The sequence below is a fragment of the Choristoneura fumiferana genome, chromosome 5 (assembly GCF_025370935.1).
Source record: "Choristoneura fumiferana chromosome 5, NRCan_CFum_1, whole genome shotgun sequence".
Lineage (NCBI taxonomy): Eukaryota > Metazoa > Arthropoda > Insecta > Lepidoptera > Tortricidae > Choristoneura > Choristoneura fumiferana.
The window spans coordinates 3,920,428-3,944,867 of NC_133476.1; the positions used below are offsets into that span (position 1 = coordinate 3,920,428).

Consider the following 24,440-nt stretch of genomic DNA (forward strand, 5'->3'; position numbering starts at 1 on the left):
TTATTGAGCTTTATTCGTCCAACTTAAAAGCAATTAAGTTTGCTTACTAATGATGATAAAATATCTTTCGTGACAGATACATGTGGTTCTGCTAACGGCTGTCTTACTTTATTTATGCCTATTAATTATTGTGATTTATTGGTTCCTAATTGCATTTATTTATGTTTAGCGTCTATATGAAAAATAAAAATGAGTACAGGAAACTGTTGAAATTATTTTTAATTTGTCTCCGTCATTCACTTGATACATTTTTAACAAAATTAAAGCCCATTTCTTGCGTTCGTAGTGCAAATGTACGCTCTTATGATGAAATGTGCAATGTGCAGTTCTTCATAATTATAATTGATAATTGTATACAATTATCAAATGGCGATACTAAACAAAAATCGAGATTAACACTACTAGCGCCATCTAGTTGTACCAATGGGAACTAACAATATATGATGAATTTTAATCAGTAACTAAATAATATTAATCAATAATATTAGGCAACAACACAACTAGTTCACATACAAATAGTAAACTAATTTTCTAGTGACACTATTCTGTTACAAAATCATTAAAAACGCTTTACCGCACTATAAAACACCTCATATTCCCGCGCTTTTATAATGGCGCCGCAGGATGATGGATTAACGTCACACGGGTTTTCTTTTTAAAAGGCAAACAAAAGCTGCATCCAGCCAGCTAATATCCGTTAATACCTTGCCAATCATGTCGCAAGTCAATTTTCAATTTTCCGAGTTAATAAGAACGTCAACGGCGAACAAAACGCGGTTATTGCGTTTCGTTATGATAAAAAAATGTTAACAACGGCTTGTTTTCATATTTTTAATCAAAAATGTTTCAACGTTGAGATGTGGTGATGACGTGGAATTAATTTGACTACTTTATTTGGAGGTAATAAATAATAAAAATATGTTTTAAGGTCCTTACTTACCTTAGAGAGTTCTAGTGATGTCGCCAAAAAAACGTAAAATCTTTTGGTCGTAATCAGTGCCTGATATTTTTTGATAACATTGTAACGACATCGGCGGAAAAGGAACGATTTTCAATGTAAGTGGACTGCCAAACGAACATTAGAAAGTAATCTATATTTTCAACCTTCGTCGTAAGAGCAGAGTGGCGCAGTGGAAGCGTGCTGGGCCCATAACCCAGAGGTCCGTGGATCGAAACCACGCTCTGCTAAGATCTTTTTGTTTTTTTTTTTCTGTATTTTTTGTGTTTTGAACATTTTATAGTTTTCTCACACAATTCAAAACTAGTTACTGCCCGTGGTTTTGTTCATGATTTTTTGTTTTTGTTTCCTGTTTCCATAATTTTTTAATTTCCAATTCTGTAGAGTAGATACTTAAATTTATAAAGAAAAAACAGAGCTATCAAATATACGAATAAGTCGATTCAGTTAATATAAATTAGACATAGAGTACATTGTTTTTCTAGTAGGTACATATCTACTTCTTAACTAACAAAACAAAACCCCTTTATACTTACTACTTTATAGGTATCATACAAATACAAATATTTACCTTATTATATCTTAATATTATACAAATAAAAACATAATAAATCACCACATTTTACTACAGTATTATTATTTATTATGAACTTAATTTAGGTACGTAACTAACAGCGCCATCTATCGCAATGAAGCATAATTAACGTCTCAATTTGATTTGATACACACTGCAGGATACACAACTAAGCAAAGATATTATATTGTAGACAATTTTCTTCCAATATTTGATTGCAAGTTGCAAAATTGAAAATATCTGGTTTTACTGATATTAAGTGGCAATATGAAGCTATTTCTGCCCTCACACGATCAAAACAATGTCCATTGTGGAGTAGCCGTGAGCGCAGCCAACCCGTCATTATGAACAGCTAAATCAAAATGGTGGCAAGCGCGATTTCAATTAAACATAAATCAAGCGCGGCACAAACTAATGGTTTCGATTTAACTTTGATTTAACTTTCGTTTTTTGACCGACTACGGCAGAAAAGAGGCCTATCCGAGTGTCGGTAAAACTATTTTTTTTGTCATTTTCATAATCATCATCATCTTCTTGGCCTATACGTCCCTCTGCAGGGCACAGGCCTCCTCTCAGAACGAGATGGCTTTAGTTTCCACGCGAGCCTAATGTGGATTTTAATATTTTTCATCATCATCATCATCAGCCGGAAGACGTCACTGCTGAACAAAGGCCTCCCCCTTAGAACGACAACTCGCCACTTGCATCCGCCGGTTTCTCGCAACTCTCACGATGTCGTCAGTCCAACTGGTGGGAGGCCTGCCAACACTTCGTCTTCCGGTTCGTCTTCGGACTTTTCTCCCCCAACGGTTATTTGTTCTTCAAGCGATGTGGCCTGCCCTGCCACTTCAACTTGCATATTTTTCCAGCTATATCGGTGACTTTAGTTCTTCGACGAATTTCCGTATTCCGGATTCTATCGCGCAAAGAAAGTCCAACCATAGCTCTCTCCATAGCTCGTTCCGTGACTCTGTGCCTCCCAATATCTCTCTTAATATTTTTACCGGGATGATATTAATTTAAAAAATATATTACCCTCTCTGTCTAGATGATTATTATATCAACTATCAATCAAATTTTTGAATAGTTATCTGTGTATAAGTAACTTTTGTTTAAAATTCTACTTGTTTAGAGTAAGCCCAGCGGGTCTTTGCAGTAGCAATGTTAAGCAAGCCTCGATTTGGCAACATTAAAAATCTGTCCACCAAGCAGCAATGTAAATCAACATTGAATTGCGACAAATGTAAAGCTGGAACATTCACAATCGCAGAAGTACGTGATTAATATTAAAAATGCTTGCAAAGAAAATGACGATTCAAAAAAGTATTATATATCTTGAAATTATGTACTTCATTCAGAGACCATAACATTGATGATCATTTTAAACTTTCAAAGTATACATTGGACTGAAATATAGAACAGCGGTGTTTGTTCTAACGCGTGAACCAGGAAGATATATCTCTCATTTAACATAAATATTTCGACTTGACAAAACCATGAATATCAAATCTTACTTAACTAATCTATAAACGTTAACTCCATTGATTTATAAACATATTGGTACATCATTTTCATTACAACCCGATGATTATGATCCAAAGTCATGCGATCCGAAACCACTGACATCTCAATAAACAACGCTTATTCCTTCGGAATAAGACACACATCAGTCTGTCAGATACATATTAAAAACATCAATATCCGTGGGCCCCTTTTCATTTCTTATTTATTAGTCGCCACGTTTAACGATGACGAATAAGAGATACGTTTGTAAAAACCCTTTTGAGAGCTGACGCGTGATATATTCCTGCGCATGAGTGTTATAAAGAACTCCGCGGGGTGCGCGCGCGCTGGCCTGGGATTGGTCCGCGTAATGACCGCGCGCTCGCCGCTCCATCTTCGAGGTGAGCCTTGACATGGAGTAATGGTGCTGGCTTGGTAAGCCAATGAGTGATAGGCACCTTTGAACCTATTGTGTTTGTAATATATAAGCTGTTGATCGGTGAGGATGTGCAGGATTGCAGAGATGTATCGATAGTATATTTCTATTACATTTTATGAGGGATACGTTGATTAAGAGTTAACTATCTTGCACAACTGGGACTTACTATAATAAACCCCCTTGCAAAAAAAACCGGCACCTATGTTTTTTGTATTTTATGTGCATGAAAGCTTACTTTCTAAGCTTCAATGCCTAAAAATCTGAAAAAACCATAGGTGCCCTATTTTTTGCAAAGGGGTTTATATAATATGATGTTGGAATTTAAACTATTTGGTTGTGTCACTAATCACTACGAGTATAATATACATACTATATCCTAAAATAAATCAGAATTATTTTTCAGTTTTCAAAGTGCATACTTTACCCACCTTGTTCACAATCCCAGCCTATATATGTCCCACTGCTGGGCACAAGCCTCATTTAAGAATGGAGGGCTAGGACCGTAGTTCTCACGCGGGCCCAATGCTAATTGGGAACTTCACGCACACCATTGAATTACTTTGCAGGTTGCAGGTAAAGTTCGTGGTAAATTTCAAATGTAGTTTCGCACATGAATTTCGAAAAACTCAGGGGTGCGAGCCGGGGTTTGAACCCACGATTCTCTGCTTGCCATAGGTCCAACCACTCAGCCACCGAGGCTTTGTTCACATTATATTAAAATAAAATTTTGCAAAAAAATCGAACCTCCTCGTAACCCAACCCATCCATCTGCCGAAATATTAAAATATTAAACCATCTTGTACAGGTTGGAGACAAACACTGGATAAACTTTCTTCCTTACTTTATAAGGCTAGCAAGTTAAGGTAGAATACCTGCAATAAACCTAATGACACAAATACGGCGTCGTAAAACAAACACGCGAGCTGTCACTGCGCAGCGGGTCGCGAATTGAGATGCATGCGTATTATTCATGATTTTTTTATTGGTTTTGCGATATTTCATTCGAGGGTCTTACCAACTTTCAACCTTCAATGACTCCTTAAAGTTCTTTGGAAATTTGCCATCCAATATTATAGTAGTAAGAAGAAAGAAAGAAAATAATTTATTTATAACAGCAATGACACATTTAGAAAAATAACAATAAGTAGTGTTGCCGCTATAAAAAGGTCCCGGCTCAGCATATCGCTGGTTGAAAGCCAGCACTGGTCTTCCGCCGGGCCACAGGAGAGTGAAATTACGGAAAGTCACACAAAACAAATCAAATACAAAAATAGCTACGATACTAAAATATAAGTTGGCTGTATAGCCCACATTATCATGGCAACAGTACATGTAATGAAAAAGATAAGAATAATTTGTCATTGGCATATTATGACAATTACAATTATGACATCAGCAGACAACACGCGAAATAAAACCAAAACAATGTAGTCCATTGTCCTATTAATTAGGACAGAAAAGCCATATTTTAAAAGAGAAGAAGAAGAATGTAGTAGTAGGTAGTAAAACTCTATATTGTAGAAATAAGCGGACTTTTATTAAGCCGCGTATCCATTAGAGCAGCCGAGCCATATTTTGTCGGTTTTTTTGGCCGTGCTCAAAGGAGCCTCAGTCTGAGCCGTGCCTTTGGCAGCGTCTCCACTTGCGCGGCCTCGGAGTGAGGCAGCCGCTCGGCCCGAGACTGCCTCTAGTGGATACGCGGCTTTACATAAAACCGACCGTAATTGACCTCTGTCTCCCCTGATGTTAAGTGCAGATGAGGCCAAAGGTGTATCACACTGGTTCAGTAACAGCCTATTCACTCAAGCCTTGAAGAGCCCAAGATTGTATTTATCCTGAAAGACAGACGACGGGAGCGAATTCCATTCCTTAGCAGTTTGCATTATGAAAGATGAAGCAAACCGCTTCATGCGGGTAACGGAACACTAACTACATAAGGGTGAAGACGCTCCCCCCGCCTGGAAGTCCGTTGGAAAAATGGAGGTGGAGGAATAAGATCATGTAATTCCTGCGCACACTCACCAAAATGTATCCGGTAAAAAACAGACAGACAAGCAACTCTATGACGGTGTTCGAGGCTCTGTACAGGCCGTTCCCGATCAGCGGACTGTCACCGAAGAGTCTTCGGGCCCGGCGCTCCACCGAATCCAACGCGGCTAACGGATACTTGGTGGAACCGTCCCAAAGTTTTTTTTTATTCGACTGGATGGCAAACGAGCTAGTGGGTCTCCTGATGGCCTGATGGTAAGAGATGACAGCAGTATTCCACCACTTATCCTTAAAGGGCCAGTCAAACAAATTGCCGTAACCGAAAAACCTAGCGTACTAGAATGCGGTCGTACTACACTTGAAATTTGGTCTTAGGCCTGCCTCAACTAGCCAGCATTCATATTATGAATTCAGACAGCTATTCCGGCTGTTTGAGGCTGGTCTTATAGCTGAACCATTTAAGAAAAGTCTGAAAAACCTTAATTTTCTATACCTATTTGTTGTCACGTTAGTCACTATGAACCCGTTTTGCGTAAATTTTGCTTAGGAGAGGTGCTCTGTTAACTAAATGACTAACACTGGATATTTACCTAACTTGTAAATACTTAACTGTCTCCCAGAGGTAAAAAATTTGCTATTTTATCCCGATCCTGTGAAAATAAAATACACGAGTCACTCATGTATCCCCGACATGTTTCGAACCAATCCGTGGTTCTTCACCAAGGAAACCAACCATAATCGGTTTACGTAACCCTGTCTATTTTCTTTTATCCTTCTCCAATTTTCTATAAACATCGGAAAGCTACATCCCTCAACCCATTTTGTACAAACGGGCCAGGCTTTTCGCAACTGTATAGAAAATCACCATCTGCTAGCGGAATGCAAGGTGCAGCCCATAAATCAGCCGGCACGCCCTCTTCTAATGGAAATTATAATTGATTCCTGCTCTGCCATTGCAGTTTTAATTGTTCTTTAATGGGTAGGCCGCGAATTTTACCAATGTGACATAGAAATAACATAAAAAAAAATACGTGACGTTACCATAAAACGTAACGCAAATTTTATAAGGCCTAGATCAAACTGGTAAAAATTCCCATTAGATAACGTATGTATGAAAAAAAATACATCTCATAGAATAAAGTGAAGTTTTATTTTTACTAGAACTTTCTGACGATACTGATCTTAAATCTGTCCTATATGAGATCTATAGAGCTAAACATGAGAATGTGGAAGTAGAAGTACCCTCTAGTTGACGAACATCTTTCCAAAAGTGTATCTTTACATGCCTCTCTAAACTGACAATAAGGTGCACATTTATAAGCATAACGAATTTGGATGTGGTTTTTTTTTATTCGACTGGATGGCAAACGATCAAATTAGTAAGAGATCACCACCGCCCATAAAAATCTGCAACACCAGGGGTATTGCAGACGCGTTGCCAACCTAGAGGCCTATGATGGGATACCTCGTGCCAGTAATTTCACCGGCTGTCTTACTCACCACGCCGAAACACAACAGTGCAAGCACTGCTGCTTCACGGCAGGATTAGCGAGGAAGATGGTGGTAGCAATCCGGGCGGACTTGCACAAGGTCCTACCACCTAGTTGTGAGCATGCTTGTGACTTCGACTGTACAAGCTATTAAATACCTCAAAGAAATGGCCAAAAACCCTAAATCACAGTTTTACCAATTTAGGAAGTAGTATCTTAGTTAGTGGACAATGTAAAAAGATGTTTTTGGAAATAAATTATTATGATTATTAAGTTTAGGTAACAAATGAACTAAGTAGGTAAGTGAATCTCTCCGTTTGTCTCTCACTTTAAATACGCTATGCATGTAGCAGGACGTGAACACAGAACTCGCCACAATTCTCTTGTGCCGATCCCTGCACCTACAGATTAAAATTTATTTAACTTCAAAATATCCATCTAACTAACTTACTGTGCGTGCAGTCATTGGAAACCTAATAATAAACTGGTGTAAGTTAGAATTTTTCTGTGTGAACTTCCGTAGCATTTTACAAAAAAATACGTAGCATTTTGTAAAAATGTAACGTAATCGTAACGAAAGTGTAACGTATTTTATACAAAAAATCGTTTATCATGGTGAATAACGACATTTTGAACATAATAACACATGCCACTTACATGGAAAAGATTACCCTATCGTATGAAAAAACAACCAGTTAAAAATAATCACTACTTACCCTTAAAATCGAACAAGCACTTTCGACGTTTTTCGAAAAAAAACCTCCGCGTCACTTTTGATGGCTGTTTGTCAACAAACTGATGAGATTTATTTATCTCATCGATGTTGCCCTATTAGAGTATTAGTTGCCAGTGTACAAAAACAAATTTCTACCGAAATTGGCGTTAAAGGTAGCTTAAAAAAGCGTCACCTAAGTATTCGTAACGAAAACGTGGTTTTTTGGCACGTGAAAAGAAATAAATATAAAACATGAAAATTATTTGATTATCATGATTCCGCAATCGGTAGGACTATCGTTATATCATAAAATTTTGTTTAAACAAAATCATGATCATGAGAAGTTAAATAGCATGAAAATAATAAGGTATTAAGTACTCGTGGTCAAAAAAAATAGTCAATTTTCGTTACGTTTTGGACGGTAATATATTTTTATTATTTTTAAAAGGGTTTAAATCAATTATCTCATTTGCGACCTTGAGAGTTTATATCGTGTCATATAATAAAAAAAAAATTAAACCTCTAGGTGTTATCAGTTTTTTTTTTATCAGCGTTCCAAATTTGAAACGTCCAAATTGGTCAAAATTCGCGGCCTTACCCTAATATGTTATGATAGTTGTGCGCTTTAAAATATTGTGCATACAAAATAATCATCATTATCTTGGTCTATAGATACAGGGTGGCTCATTTAGATCGGTCAGTATGGGAAAGTCTATATAGAACTATAAGACAATTACGAAGATTGTTCTTAGGAACCATGTCATCGATTTTAATAACAATAAAAAATGCATTCATACATTAAAAAAAATGACTCAACTCGGGAATCGAGCCCGGACGTTTTGAAAAATAAAACTTACATTATTAAAGAATATGAAAACAATGCATTTTATTCAATATCGATATATCTATATCGTGTTTCATAATAATATTTATTGCTTATAAGCTTATGACCTTCACTATCGATATCCAAATAGAAATAATGTAAGTTTTTTTTTTTTTTTTTCAAAACGACCTGGTTCGATTCCCGTACTGAGAACAAGTTTTTCTTGTTACTAAAATCAGAACAAAGAAACAACAGATCTTCGTGTATGTCTTATACAGAGTTTCAAACTTTCCCATACTGACCGATCTAAATAAGCCATCCTGTATACGTCCCGCCGCGTCCTACATGACCTAGTGCAGATTGGAAACAACCTCACGATGTTTTCCTCCACCGTAAGGCTGTTTTTCCACCAAAAATGTGCGAGGAATGTGTTTCATGAACCAATAGAAACGCCTCATTTACTTATCCTCGCACAGCACATCTCTGGCCTAATAGTCATGGTTAACTTCGAATGTAATTTCGCACGTAAAGTCCGAAAAAATCAGTCTCGCACGTGAGGCTGCGAGGGGCAATAGTAGATTGTACAACAAGAGCATAAAACGAGCCATTTTACCCAAGACATAGCCACCCGAGTCGGTACGGCGAGGGTGGATTGGATTAGACGTCGAGGTGAAAATGGGTTTAATGCTCGAGTTTTACACTCTGCTTTACACTTAGATTGCGAGGAAATGAAATAGCAACAGTGGAAACAATTGTTCATTTTCTATATACCTTTTATTTTTCATAAATTATTATATAAGTAAGTAATTATATTTTTTTAGTTTTATTGATTTATTTTGATTGATTTGATGGATTTTTAGTTTTAGTTTTATATAAGTAAATTAAAAATTATTAAAAAAATATGTAGAAACTTTTTGTTTGTGGCTGTTGACACCTGATTACCTTGGTCTTAGACGAAGATTTTACTTTATGCACTAGAGCATAAGAAGTCATTTTATGTTGCCTAGATCCAGCATAAACACGAACTTTACGAGCATGAGAAGTAAAACAATATTTTCATTAGCGCATTGTAAATATTTTATCATTTTATACTTTTTTGATATTTTTGCGAAAATGATAGTTTAAAAAAAGTATTATATTAACACATAAAACTTACCATACACTTAATACTTTTAAGCTACGATTTTCACAAAAATATCAAAAAAGTATGAAACAATAAAATAAATTGAAAAAATCAAAACATGTCTGCCTTAAAAAACTAATAAGAAAAAAAAACAATCTAGTGGTCTAGCCTAGAAATTTTAGAGCTGGCTATGATTTTGAACGGGTCCCAACTGGTGAATTAAGTTATGTAACAGATTTTAGACTTAATTTTTTTTCGTTTTACTTTTTTAAGGCTTTTTTTTTCAATTTAAATAGGACTAAATTAAACTAACTTGTTCAATAATGCGAATAAAAATATAACGAGCACTTTACTTTTGACATGCCATGTCATGTCATGTCCAAAATTAAACTCTTGGCCGTATACCGACCTTGGCATCCATTTAAACATCACAACTTTCGGCAAAGTCTCCACATCCCACAAAACAAAGTATAACTACATATGTATACTAATGAATGGTCTCCATGGGGGCATCTGTCTCCGAACTTCAGGAACCATCGAAAATTTGGATTTTAAATGATCAGCCGAAGGTCCAGGTCAAAGGACTTTGGACGACGGACGGACATGTTACATTCCTTGGGGAGTAGTGATCCGTCGGTCTGGTGTTGAACTGGCTCTAAGTGTTTTAATGAATATTATGAATTTATTTGTTTTTTCACACATCTGTATCCAACCTATCACTAAGACGGGTCTAAATCGAATGATCGATTATAAATAGTAAAGGCTGACCGAATATAAAAAACCTGACGCGAGGGCAGCACTTCTACGTTTTATATTGCAACATTCTTTACACTTACTATTTACGATACCTATCAGTCATATAGACAACGGTGTCGGTGATGTTATTGAATATTTTCTAATCCCTCAGACTTTTTCTATGACAAATACATTGTGAATTATTTTCCTTCCAAGGTTATGGATAATCTTCGGCATTTTAACGCACAAAAACACAAAATAACACTTTAAAATACCACGCGCAAACAACGTTAAACGTTGACAGCAATAGTCAGATGACATTTGAATTTAGTGTTACCAGTGCAAGAAATTAGTTCTATTGGTTTTCCGCAATATGGCGAGGTTTTTTATAATTCTGGTCAGCCTTTACATGGGTCAATAAATTTTTAGTGTATCTTGTTGCCATGGTAACGCCTCTTGCTTTACTATTAAATACAACACAGTATTATAGACTATCGCGGTCATTACCTACTAATTTTATGAATTAAATTTTTATAATTTTAACGTAGCTCGATATTTCGGCACAGTTGCATACCGCATTTATTTATTCTATGCCGAAATATCGAGCTTTAACCCCCAAAACCCGAATTCAATTCACAAAATTACAAATCCACTAAAAGTTAGGAGTTGTGACAGTTTTAAGGCGATTCCTTCATGGCTCATCTCCTAAGCATGCTAATACTCATTTATTAATTAAAAATGAAGACAACAAATGGTCCAAGAGTTAGTAAACACAACATTTTTCTAACAACAAAGTGTATCACTGATATCTCCTAAAGTTACGGGACAGAATAACACACACTAAATATTTGATTGACCATATTAAAACGTCACTCATTTAATACAATAATTGATTATACCTACTTCGGGTGCCGGCCGTTGTATATTCGACTTTTCTCGATGAAAATACATTACGCATTTCATCTGTAGCTGTAGCTTTTTTCAAAGGAAAAGTCATTACGATTTTCTTTGTTAATTAATGCGATGTCATGATGTCGTTTACTGAAAAATGCTTCCATGATGGCTCATGAATTAAAGTCCTTGACTACCAAACCTTTGATTTAATTGAGGTCTCTGGGCGCGACAGTTTGACTTTGTCGGACGGACCTGAGATTAGTAAGTGCATAGGTGTCAAGGAATGCCAGCCGCGTCGCTGTTCGCCGCCCCGATCGATGTTGCCGTCGTTATTCGGACGACAGCCTTTGACGGCGCGCGTTCCGATATACAAGACGCGGGACTTTGATTCCAGAGGGGCTACTACGAAATTCGAAAATCGAAATTCGTATCGTACCATCCCTCTCACTCTCGTGTTAAGTAATTAGCATTAGCGGGACGGCAAGAGATCGAATTTTGCACTTCGTATTTAGTATAGGGTCAGTCTAAAGTTTTTATTACCACAGAAAAAGGTAAACAAAAGTTACATCATTGTTAAAATTACATTTCTGGGGATCTCAGGGTGTATTGAGACAATGATAGGACATTAAATAAATAATACATACCAAAACAGTATCCTCTTTTTAAATTAATATACTTAGGGGCTGTTTCACCATCCATTGATTAGTGTTAAGTTAACCGACGGTTAAATGTGATGCCGTCTCTGTCTATTCGAACAAAACAAATAGAGACGGCATCACACCTAACCGACAGTTAACACTAATCAATGGATGGTGAAACAGCCCCTTAGTATAAATGCCAAATTAAAGTCAAAGCAAATAAAGGCAAAGTAACGCCTGATTCAATAAATTATCCAAAATAAACTTTCGATTTCGAAATAAATATCTTGAATGCTGATAATTTTCTTCGGTAACAGTAATATCTTTGTTTGCATTTTTACCGTGGGAATAAAAGTCAGAGTTTAGGACCAGCAAGAATAGTGTATATTAGGCAAAGCTCTGCGCAAGGGGCGACACTAGCGCTTACCTCCATGATGACAACTTCAGTTATCTTTATATACTCGTATTTACTAGTAACAAAATAACATGATATTTACATCGAATGTAACGATATAAGCATATTGATTTTTTAGGTTAAATAAAATATGCTATGGCACTCTGACGCAGAAAATTGCATTCAAAATCGACATGTTTATTTAAAGGCTATTACTGCATATATGTGCGGCAAACATGCTTGAAGGCAGAAAATTGGAGCAAAATTAAATTCTTTCTTTCTTATAGGTCTCAAGGCTAGTGTCTCAATAGGCATGATATGTCCCGTTTATGGTATTTAATTATAAGCGAAAATCAGAAAAGTTAAAAACACTTGAATTTACTCAAAATTTATCACAACTTAATTGAACTAACGATGATAACTCGAGAATATTAAAAATTAAATTTACCTAACCACCTATTTTACAAATGCACAATCGAGATAAAAAAGCACGAGCCGACCAACTTGCATTACGTAATAGTAAGTTAACACTTAGTAGGTGAAACAACCGTCTTCTCAACACATTTTTCCAATAAGTCAATTATAAATATAACATTTCCAGTCTAAGGTTGAAACGCTATAATTACTGTCAATGTCGCCACTTCGACGAATGGAAAGCTACATTTACTTTACCTACTGTCACAGTGACGTGTTACTGACAGCCGGGAAAACCCACCAGTCTCAGCCAAGCCACCAGTCGATAGTTTAATACATATTATTTATAGCGGACGAACGAGGTAGAATAAATGAGGCAGTTTAAAAAATACTTAAAAAGCTATAGCCTTTTGCCTACCTTGGAAAATCTCTATATTCCTCTCTACTGCTTACACTAGGTTTATGTTGGTGATTAATAAGAGTTTTGAACAGGCATCTACCGTCAGACTCACTCATATTAAATAGGTTACCGACATAGCCCAAAGAATTGCGAAACTAAAGTGGCAGTAGGCGGGGCACATTGCTCGCAGGACTGATGGCCGATGGGGCCAGAAGGTTCTCGAATGGCGTCCGTAGACCGGGAGACGAGCTGTCGGTAGGCCTCCAACAAGATGGAGCGACGACTTGGTTAAGATCGCGGGATCGCGGTGGATGCGGAAAGCACAAGACCGGTCTGAGTGGAGAGCCTTGGGGGAGGCCTATGTCCAGCAGTGGACGTCTTTCGGCTGACATGATGATGATGATGATGAATCCGGATAACTTTGTCTCAAATCAAGTTTAGCCCGACATGTTTCGGGCTAATGAGAGTTTTCACAGAGGTGAAATATCGCTAGATGGCGTTCGTATCGTGAGTTCCGTTTGACGTTTGCTCGTGATTGGTTAAATAACTAAATGAGCCAACTGCAATCAAACGTCAAACGTCAGACGCACCTCACGATACTAACGCCATCTAGCGATATTTCGCCTCTGTTAGAGCTTCCACCCTTCCTTCCTTTCCTTTCCTTTTTTTTGTGCGCGTGTTGTTGCAGCTGCCGAGTCGCGTTGATCCGAGAGCAAGGGCTACGAATTAGCCCGAAACATGTTCAGCTAAACTCGATTTAAGCCGTGATTCATACGGATTAATTTCATTTACTTAATACAATAAAGAGTTATTGTGTTGTAAGGAAAAGAAGCGAGTCGTTGGAATTTTTTTTCTTTAGATCTTTTTTATGTCACAGTGCATTTTGTGCAAATAATCATAAAGTTAGCAATTACGTTAAATTTTATCAAATTTACGTATATTTCGGGTCAGCTGCTCATAAAAAATATTGTCAATTATATAGAGTTCAAGTTATTTGTGTCTACCTATATCAAATAAAATAAACAACACTAAAGCAAAAGACACACTGCCAATCCGCGCATAATTATATCTTAAAACCCGTACCTATTGAATGTTTTAATATAAATAAAATAATGTTTGTTCATGTCAGAAAAAATATACTTCTCTCCCAAGTATCCGAACGCACCTAGGTGAGGCCATGTGACTGACGGAATGCACACAGCTGCACACACACGCACACTAGCGCCGGACAAGGTGACGTTGCAATCGTATGTATACGTAATTAATAAGTACGAAATTTCACGAAGGGTTCCGTATCATTATCGATTCGCAAAAAAAACAAGTTTGTTGTATAGGAGCTCCCCTTAAGTATTTATTTTATTTTTCTTAAGTGACTAAAGAGTGATAACTAAAGATTCTGTGAATATTCCAAGCGTATATCTGTTGCCGTTATTAATATCAAGCAAAAACGGTAAAACAATCACGTTTGTTGTATGGGAGCCCCCCTTAAATATTTATTTTATTCTGTTTTTAATATTTGTTGTAATAGCGGCCACAATATCTTATACATAATCTGTGAAAATTTCAAGTGACTAACTATTACGAATCAAGAGATAGAGCCCTTTCACAGACAGACAGACAAACAGACAGATAGACAGACAGACAGACAACAGAGTCTCACAGGGTTCCGTTGGCACCCTTTGGGTACGGAACCCTAAAAAATACAATCGAATTAATAACCTACCTACATAGCTTCTTTTTTGAAATCGGTAAAAACTAAAAAAAGAATGTCGTAAAAATCAAAATCAAAGATACGCGCAAATGTTGTTTGCATTTCATCTCTTTCTAGAAGAAAAAAATTAGTTCGGGCTTTTACGTAAATTTTAATAATATATGTCTACTTTTTATACCGTCGTAGCGTAGGTACTACCTACTAGACTATTATATTATCTCACTTTTTACTGTCTATTATATTTTATTACTATCATATTTACATATTTCGGGCTCCAGAAAGTATTGTGATTAGCATTTACATACAACTATCATATATACTTACAAGTTCCTCAAAGCTAACAACACCTGACCACACAATTTTTTTTCTTCTTACTATGTCATTACAATTTCATACCGTATGACATACGCTTGCAGCAGTACCTATTCGACTCTATTTAATTTTTGCGTCTAAAAGTAATCCGAGTTTAAATGTTTGCCTAGCAACAAGCAACCTTATACAATGAAATTACTTCCTCATCCAAAATTAACTGTCAATGAATAACAACAGCAAAAAATCCATACATCAAACTAAAATAAACAAAGCGAATTACAACTAGTTCCGGGGTGTAATGACAATAATGACAGCGTCCCAGTCACAAACCAAAACGCCACAAGTTCAGATAATGCGCTTGTAAATTGCACTTTATTATGTCACGTCATAGTTCTAATACTCGTACAAAGGGATGTGTTTGGAGTTGTTACGTTTTGTTTTTGAGCGTGCGAGCTGACGCTATTCAGGTGACAATGGTGTCAGGCGGCGACGGATTGACGCTTGACGAGTTTTAACGCGGGAACGCGATTGCGACTCGATTGTGAATAGCTGCTGTCTAGCGTACAGACGTACGCGATCGCATCCATTCTCTCTTTCTACCCGTATCCCATGTGATTCTGAGTGCATTAGAGAATACTAACTTTTTGAACATGCTATCGTGAGACTGACTCATATTAAATGATGTAGATCCGGATAACTCACGTCTTAAATCGAGTTTAGCTTGACATATTTCGGAGAAGAAGGGCTACGAATTAGCGTGAGTTATTCGGGTCAATATCATTTAATAATACTAACTTTTTTGAGGTTTTTCATCAATTTCGTCTAATAAAGTAAAAAAACCGCTGACACAAAAATACAGAATATACAAAACTCTCATTGCCTGTTGATCCCTTTCGCTTAAAATGTTGAAATCGCTTACACACGTTAGACTTTAGACATACGATAGATTAGAGACTTATTTAAAAGTGTCTAAGAAACAGACCGACGAACTACACAAGGATTCCTCATTTTTTAAGGACGAAAACCTAAAAACACCGGTAACAAATCACTTCGCCTCGCGGTACCGTGGTAAGCGCCGTGCGAGCGGACAGGTGAGCGTATTATTAATGGATCGCGGGACTGTCCTCGCTACGCCGAATCGCATCGTCACCCTAGCCGGAGGACTCGCTAACCCAATGACTTTAGCTGTCATTTTTTTACCTTTAACTTGTATGCTTTCTGACCATGGATTTGACGAGCGCTTAATATATAAGTTGGTAAACCTTGACTTTGACATTTCAAACGTCATTAAGTATCTCAAAAACGGCTAAACCGATTTTGATGAAACATGTCTAAGTACCATTGCTAGAAAACCTGATTTCAAATAAAAAAACCGCATTCAAAGCGGTCCACCCGTTTAAGAGCTACGGTGCCACTAACAGACACACAGCAGACACACAGACACACAGTCGTAGCGGTCAAACTGTTACTTAGGCACTTACAACAGGGTGAATAGGCTTATTGAACTTCCAGCGTTTTTAAGATACATCCCCGCAACGCACCTGTGATACCCCTCGGGTTGACAGATAGATGTCCATGGGCTTGATTGCTTCCCATCAGGTGACCCGCTTGCTCGTTTTCTCCCACTCATAAAAAAAGTCACTTGTAATTTAGCACATAAATTTCGCAGAAGACCCGGGCAATATTAGAACACATGACCCACTACTTAAAAGATCATAATAAGCCCAATAAGCTGCCACGACTATCCACTATTACTATGTCGGCCTATTACTCAGCCAATAATTTATTCATCTTTCTAGATGCTGTCACTACGAGATGATGATGAAGATGACAGCCATCTCTGCATCAAGTGCAACGCCACCATTATAGGACTTGAGAACTATGTCAAGCACAGAAAAGAACGATGCGCCAAAAACAAACCAGTACAAAAAGTAGACCTGCCAATAGATACTCTAGAGCCCACGTACAACCTTGGGGCTGATGTTTTCTTCCAATCTTTGGAACTCCAGAGCAGCGTTAAAAAAACATCCTTGTCACGATTGACACCGCCTATACCAATATCAAAGAGCAGTCTAGAGAGGAAAAATTTATTGGCAGTGGCGTCTTCTTCGAGGGAGATACCGACTATGAGTCCAGTTGAGAGCAACTTCAGAGGTGGAGACTGGATTGGAGGACACAGTTTAAGAATTGGTAGTAACGAGGATAACCAAACGAAATTGATCAACGCTGTTGCAAGCATCAGCGGAGCGGTGAAAAAAGACATACCAACATCTTCGTACGGTATTGGACCGTTCAATGACTTTAAAGCTGATGACGAATCTGATGAATCAGAAGACTCAGAAGACGATGACGATGAGGAACCTCCGACTGGTGGTAAATGGAAACCACCTCCGAATTACACTGGTGGCAAATGGAGGCCCGTGTCCCCGGAACATGAAGAATGGGTGATGAGAGATGAACAAGAGCATACGGGTGGGAAATGGAGACCTATCATGGGTGATTCTAATGAAAGAGATGAAGATTATGATGCTCCGCCACCAGGACATACTAAAGGAAAATGGGTCCCAGGAGCCAATGAAAAATCTCAGATCATGCAAACAACTTTACAAATGAAAGGATCTGTTCAGTACTGGTGCGGTCCATGTAATAGGAGATTAGGTTCACGAGCGATTTATGAAAAACATCTCATGTCAAAGTTGCACATGAAGAAAGTATTACCAGAAAATGAACTCGAATTCTCTGGACATCTGCAGCCCTTAAGGCATACTGTTGAACAGAACAGTCGAAAATTACGATCTGTTACCAAACCTACACCTCAAAAAAAGAAGCCTACAAGCTTAAAAGTTAATGAAATCGAGAAGAAAAAGAAGAGAAAGCGGAAACTACGTTTTGTCAACTGCCCTGGCTGCAAATCGAGAGTAAGGCAGCATTTGATGGGGAAGCACTTAATATCTCACTATCATTTCCGGAAAGCTTCAACGGTGCAAAGTCAAGTATATCGTCAGTTGATTTTAAATAACATCGACGTCATCGTGCACCAATCTCCATTCCAATGCAGTCCTTGTAAATTCTACACGAACTGGCTGCCACATTTCATGCGCCATTGGTCATCTGATGAACACAGCGAAAAAACTCTGTCAATGGATGGAAGATACTGGTGCTCCTTTTGCAAATTCGAATGCGACACATCCGTCGAGATGCTTCTCCATCTAACCGGACCTGATCATAGCGAGGTCGTCGCCGTCATCAATAGATCCATGCCCATTATTATAAGAAAAAGAAGCATTCTAAAATGTGAGACTTGCTATAAAGAGTTCAGGTACAATGCTGAGATCAGGAGACACTGTGAACTCACAGATCATCAGTTAACATACACAGCTACTGATGAGTACCAGGAGCTCCATAATTGCCAACAATGCTCAGCGAAATTCAAGTCTTCGCTCACTTTAGCTGCACACTTGAAGTCTGTTCATAAACAGAAGACTCACTTGTGTTTGGTATGCTCCAGAACATTTTGTTCTTCAGAAGAAGCGAAGCAGCACAGAAATACATCGGAGCATAGATTAAAAAGAAGGGCTAACATGAAAGCGCGTGGGATTCCAGTGAAAGAGATAAGTAAGAAATGTCCGTATTGCATTGAGAAAAAGGTTGTTTTATCGAATATTTTGGAGCTGAAAGATCACATTAGGAGGATGCATCCTAATAATAAAAAGAAGTAAGTATTTTTATTGATTAACCTAATAACTGTTTCTTTCGTTAGGTAATTACACACACACATCAAATAACTTTTGGGATACTCATTTATGAGTCATTATCCCTAAACAAATTTGATATTTTGACTCGGTAACTAACTAGTAGTATTATGCCAGGTAAATTGAAATGTTCAAAACTGTCTAAGGATAAAAATATGCCTAGGCATTTTTGATGAGTGTATTTTCGTCATTTAAGCATCTAAAAGATAACACTGCTAAGGCTTGTCAGAATCAGAGTGGTAAAACTAAAACTGAACAATTTCAACATGGCTTATCCATGATAATATACTTTATAAGATTGACTTATTTGCAAACGTTAAACCCTTTTTTCTTTTTCTACTTCAGGTGTCCTAAATGCGGCATGTCCTTCCTCCTTCACCAGGAAGTAACACGTCACATCAGATCCAACGCCTGCCAATTCCGGAACTGGCTAGCTCCCAGCTCCTCACAATCTTTCCAGCTCTGGAACTGCAGCCAATGCCTCTTCACCACCGATTCCCAAGCCGAATGTTACTTCCATGAAGTCCTACATACCATTCCTGTGAAAGAAACTCTTACGGTTGAAAACAAAGAGAAAATAATCCTGAAATATGAGTGTCCTCTGTGTCCGAAGAGTTTTCGGAAGTCTTCGCTCCGTTTGCATTTGAGGCAGCATACGTGCGAAAGACCTTTTGTTTGTAAAATCTGTGGAGCTAATTTTACAAGGAAGAGCAGTTTATGCAACCATGTCCAGAAAGAACATGAGATGGCTAAAGTGAAAAAAGTGGAGGAGAATCAATGTGAGAGATGTAAGAAGAAGTTTCCCAACAAGTAAGTGCTTATGTTGAAAAGTTAATCGTTAATTATCTCCGACTTGGTTCACAATCGTTAGCCCGAATTTCACGCCATAATTTATCGTTTTCCGTAATTTTAATTTGTTATAAAGTTATTTATTTCTGAAACAGCATTTACTTCGGAAGTGCTATTAAGCTAACCTAACCTACTGCTATCTTCTGTAATATAAAAAAAAACTGAGAACAACATAGATATAAATAAATATTTTATGGCAAACGTTGATATGGCAAGTGAAATTATGTCAAATGAAATTATTCGAAGCTAAGTAATCCGTCTCCAACTTATGTGTAGGTACGTCCTATTACTAGTCACAGTCACAGGCGTCCCCTTAGAATAAGAAAGTTTAGGCAGTAGTTTTCACGCGATTGACAAATTAAACTCTATAGAATTTGTTTACAGGTCTACTGCATGATTCCTCAACGATCATTTTACTTTAATTAAATTCGCTTTTTAATACGATATTATGTAAAGAGTGGTTGTTGTCAATGTCGCTCAATTTTTTTCGTTGCTTCTCGAGGACATTGGCATTCCCTAAAACACCTTTGACTGTATTAAGTTTGTTGCAATATCTATACCTACCAAACACCAAACATGATATTATGTAGGAACTAGGAACACGCCACTAAACCTCTTAAAGCCCTCGTACGACCGCAGACAATCACACATGGCCGTTAGAACTAGTTCTAGATCCAAACGGAGGCTGTTTGAGTCCGCTGATGAACAAACTTGCCTCATATCTTAGCGTTATAGTGCATTTATGCACTAATGTTCTTGCCGTAAGGGGTGTGCATGGTATGTTGACCATAAGGATGTTGGTAGACTTTAGTGCCATTATCTTGGTGGCATAAATGAGCTACCAGTTGAATGTTTCGCACAAGGTATTTTACTACCGTTTAAATTTAAGTACAAGGTAGGTACAACTCTATAAGTACCTACTGTTTTTTTTTTTAGGTTGGAATTACCAGATTTTCCTCCGTGTAAATGTAACCTAATTGGACGGTTCATTTTGGTCCTATCATGAATTCGGTTGACTTTACTGGACTAAAATAGTTGGTGTCGTTTGTACATTTGACTGAATAAAGTTTGTTCCAAAACTTATCGAAGTCGGTCCATCCGTTTGAGAGCTACGGTGCCACAGACAGACATGTATCTTTTAACCCTCATGCGTCGTCATTTTTGCGTCGGAGGTCGAAAAGTTCAGATGAATCTTTTACAATGAATGTTGTTAAATCAAACTTCTGAGATTCAAATTTAAACCAACCCAAAAACATTAAACTATATTTCAAAGATTAAAACCTAATTTCAGACACCTCAATCGATAAAGCCGCAAAATAAACACACAACACGAACCAGCGGCATCGCAACGCGACACGTGCATTCAATAAAATATGTCGTCTCAAAATACTTTGATGGACACAACATCCGGAATTTATTTCCGTGTTGTGTTAAAACGTCAGCGGATCAAGCTCAAAGAGACATTGTGTACGAGAAACAAGTACAGCAGGCCCTATACTACAAAGTGCAAAAGTCGAACTTCTTTTCTTGCCCTCCCGCTGACGCTAATATTAAGTATTTAATACGAGAGTGAGAGTGACGGTACGATACGAACTTACATTTTTGAATTTCGTAGTAGCCCCCCAGGACAACTGAAAAAGTAACGCTACATACGCACCATCGGCTTCTTCGACTTCGGGCTTCTAATAGACTCTTGTTCGTAATTCCTTATTTACCGCCCTTAAGACACAATGTACTATTTCATCACACTTGCTCGTAAACAGTGTCATAACATGCAGGCAACCTTGGTTGCAACCCCCCAAATAAAACCCTCGACCTTAATGTGCTTGTCATGAAACCCGTGGTCGGTAAATGAGTCATTGCCCGTACTGAAGCTGCGCGCGCTGCTGCAGGACCACATGCACACGCGGCTCAGGCACATGCTGCGGAAGGGGGAGGGCATGCAGCGCTGCCAAGAGCACAGCCTAAATTATCGCTAATATTTGGAACAATTATATTTTTTCTTTTAGAAATAAAAAAAATACTCGCAAATGTGATGAATAACATTGTATGTCGCACGGGCGGTACTAGAATTACGAACATCGACTCATTAAAGCCCTAAGTCTTCGACTTCGGGCTTCTAATAGACTCTCGTTCGTAATTCCTTATTTACCACCCTTAAGACACAATGTACTATTAGTTCATTGATTAAGCCCTCGAATAAAATTTCCCGAACCGTAAACGGAAACATTACCCGAATTTCGGTTTGGGTTGTACTAGTTCCCGCCGCACACTAAAATAACCCCACCAGGGTTACTACGAAACTCGAAACTCCAAGTTCGTGTCGTGCGGTCCCTCTGACACTTATACTAAATATCTAATACGAGAGCGAGAGGGACGGTACGATACGAACTTCGATTTCGAGTTTCGTAGTAACCCTGCAGTATGCTGCAGTCCTACTGTGCCAGTGTTACGTGTGTCCAAACGTCAAATTATGAATACAGCGTTAAGTGTGAAGGAGTTGTGCGACGCGGGACACGGCGTATCCTCTCGCAAATCCACTCCGGCGCAGCTTTCTACATTTCCGTTACTTTGTTTGTGATGCGATTTATTACGCACGTGTTTACATTATGTTAGTGTTATATGAATAGGGATTTGATCAAATTGGAATAAAGTAATTTTTTGTGGTAAAACAAGGTACACGAGGCACGCATGTATTAATAGATGAAGGTATGCTCGACATGGTTCGAACCAATCCGACACGTTAATTTAGGGGATAAGTACCTATATAATGTATACCTACTGAACGGCAAAAATCTAACCCTCAAATGTATGCAGAAATAGGTAATTTTGTATTACCTAAGATATTGAAGAATTAAGATATATATACTTTTAATGTCCGTAATTAAAGTGCGTTTAATTGATTCGCAAATGAAGATAAAAATACGTTTTTGTTTTCCTTTTTTTTTTCACGTCAATGCCACTCGTCATGTTGGTAGATTTTGTAATTTGACCTTTAGTATGACCTAAAAAAAATTGATTGTAAAAAAAAATTAAACTCAATAAACATGCAAATTAAATATCATTTATCATCACATTATAATTACAATAAAAATAAAATCAAAAATCAAAATCAGTGTAGAATTACGAAGAGGTAAAATTAAAATGAAAATTAATTGAATCAAAATTACAATGAAAATTGGCATATTCACTTTGGTGCATTCATTTATAAAGTACCTAACCAGCGTCCAGCGCTTGCGTTTTACAATGGCAAACTTTTAACACCCCCTTTTTTTTCGTCGAGGGTTAAAATAAGCCTAAACAATAGTAGATTGATAACCAATGGTGGAAAGTGACCCATTTCACCCGAGATATTTCTGGCGCTCGAACGAAGTGAGAGCGCCAACAGTTCGAGGAGAAATGGTTAATTTCTCCCGAGTTAGACACACTACTTTTTATTTCGACTGTGAGGAAAGTAAAATACTACAAAAAAATGAGAATAATAATAAATTGTATTTACTTATATCCAACCTCCAACGGTACCTTTTCGACCTAGCCCCTTGCCACGGCCGACTATAAAAAAAAATCGAGGTGGTCACGACCAAGGAGCTTATAATATATACAAAACTGGAGGTTGAACGCCGAACGAAGAAGTTTAACCTTTATTACTTATTTATATATTCCATCTCTTTCTTTCACATTTCACGAATGACTTCCATCTCTTTCTTAACCTAACTAACGAGAGATGGATTGACGGATGGGATATGTTCGTCACTTAATAAGATCAAATTTCTTATTTCAAACGAATGTTCAGCGTTCAACCTCTAGTGTTGGAGATGGCCATGCCAAACGTGCCAAAAAGTGTCTTTGACGTACTTAACCCAATTATCTTCGACTCCGTGGATAATCCAAAAATTAAAAAAAAAAAACACTCCACCCTAGACATGAAAACGCAATTTTTCACCCGGCTATCCTACCCATGAAAATTAAACTTTCCGAACAGGAGAGATGAAAAAGTTTATGAGTAAGTAGGTAGTCCTTACCTATCCAAAACTGTAGTTTCACTCGATGCACATGCCGACTGCATTTCTTGGCCCCTGTCCACTACATGTAAGTTATGTTATTACTGCGCTCGGTTTATTTATTAGGCTGCTTTGTTTCTCGTGTTTTTATCGTGCAGTCAAGTGTGAAAATATATATTTCAACTACTTACACAAAAATATATGCATAGTCTCATCTCATTTTCAGGCATTTTCTTAGAATATAGGCTTGGGCCGTAGCTTCCACGCGGGCTCAGTGCGAATTGCGAACTTGACACACACAATTGAATTTCTTCGCAAGTGTACGCAGGTTTCCTCTCAATGTTTTCCTTCACCTAAAAAAGGAGAGGTGCGGACTGGGGCTTGCCAGATTTTTTAATTTGGATGGAACCCCCGGAAAGTGAGTTCGATTTGGACATGATGATTTAAGTAGGTAGTTTTTTTTAATATCACACTTTTTGATTTCAGAAACGAGCTTTCCCTACATTCTTGTTCAGCTACAACAGAACTAAGCTGCCTTTTCCAACAGTGTACATATGTTGCATCAACTTCAACGCAATTTGCGAGGTATGTCTGTTTATTCCAATTTTATATATATACATATATTTGTTTTTACTTTTTTTTTTAATTTACCTTGATTTTTGTATAAAATCGCCATCTCACGACTACTTGTGGAAACCTTTACGCTTTGACGTAGCGTCCACTCTA

The 24,440-nt window shown here is 37.7% G+C and overlaps 1 protein-coding gene and 1 non-coding gene across 3 annotated transcripts in view; both read left to right on the forward strand.

Moving 5' to 3' along the window:
- LOC141427933 (uncharacterized) overlaps nt 1-24,440 on the forward strand; it is a 44,909-nt gene that overhangs the window by 19,062 nt on the left and 1,407 nt on the right. The window contains exons 1-4 of one of the 2 annotated variants that reach the window (XM_074087544.1): nt 16,162-16,203; nt 16,912-18,827; nt 19,210-19,674; nt 24,201-24,299. In XM_074087544.1, the coding sequence (XP_073943645.1) occupies nt 16,912-18,827; nt 19,210-19,674; nt 24,201-24,299 (2,480 nt within the window). In that variant the 5' untranslated portion in view covers nt 16,162-16,203. Of the gene's footprint in view, nt 1-16,161; nt 16,204-16,911; nt 18,828-19,209; nt 19,675-24,200; nt 24,300-24,440 lie in introns of those variants that run through there. The other variant, XM_074087543.1, reaches the window with a different exon arrangement.
- Nucleotides 1,117-1,188, forward strand: TRNAM-CAU (transfer RNA methionine (anticodon CAU)). Its single transcript has one exon. It is a non-coding gene; the product is annotated as a tRNA-Met (tRNA).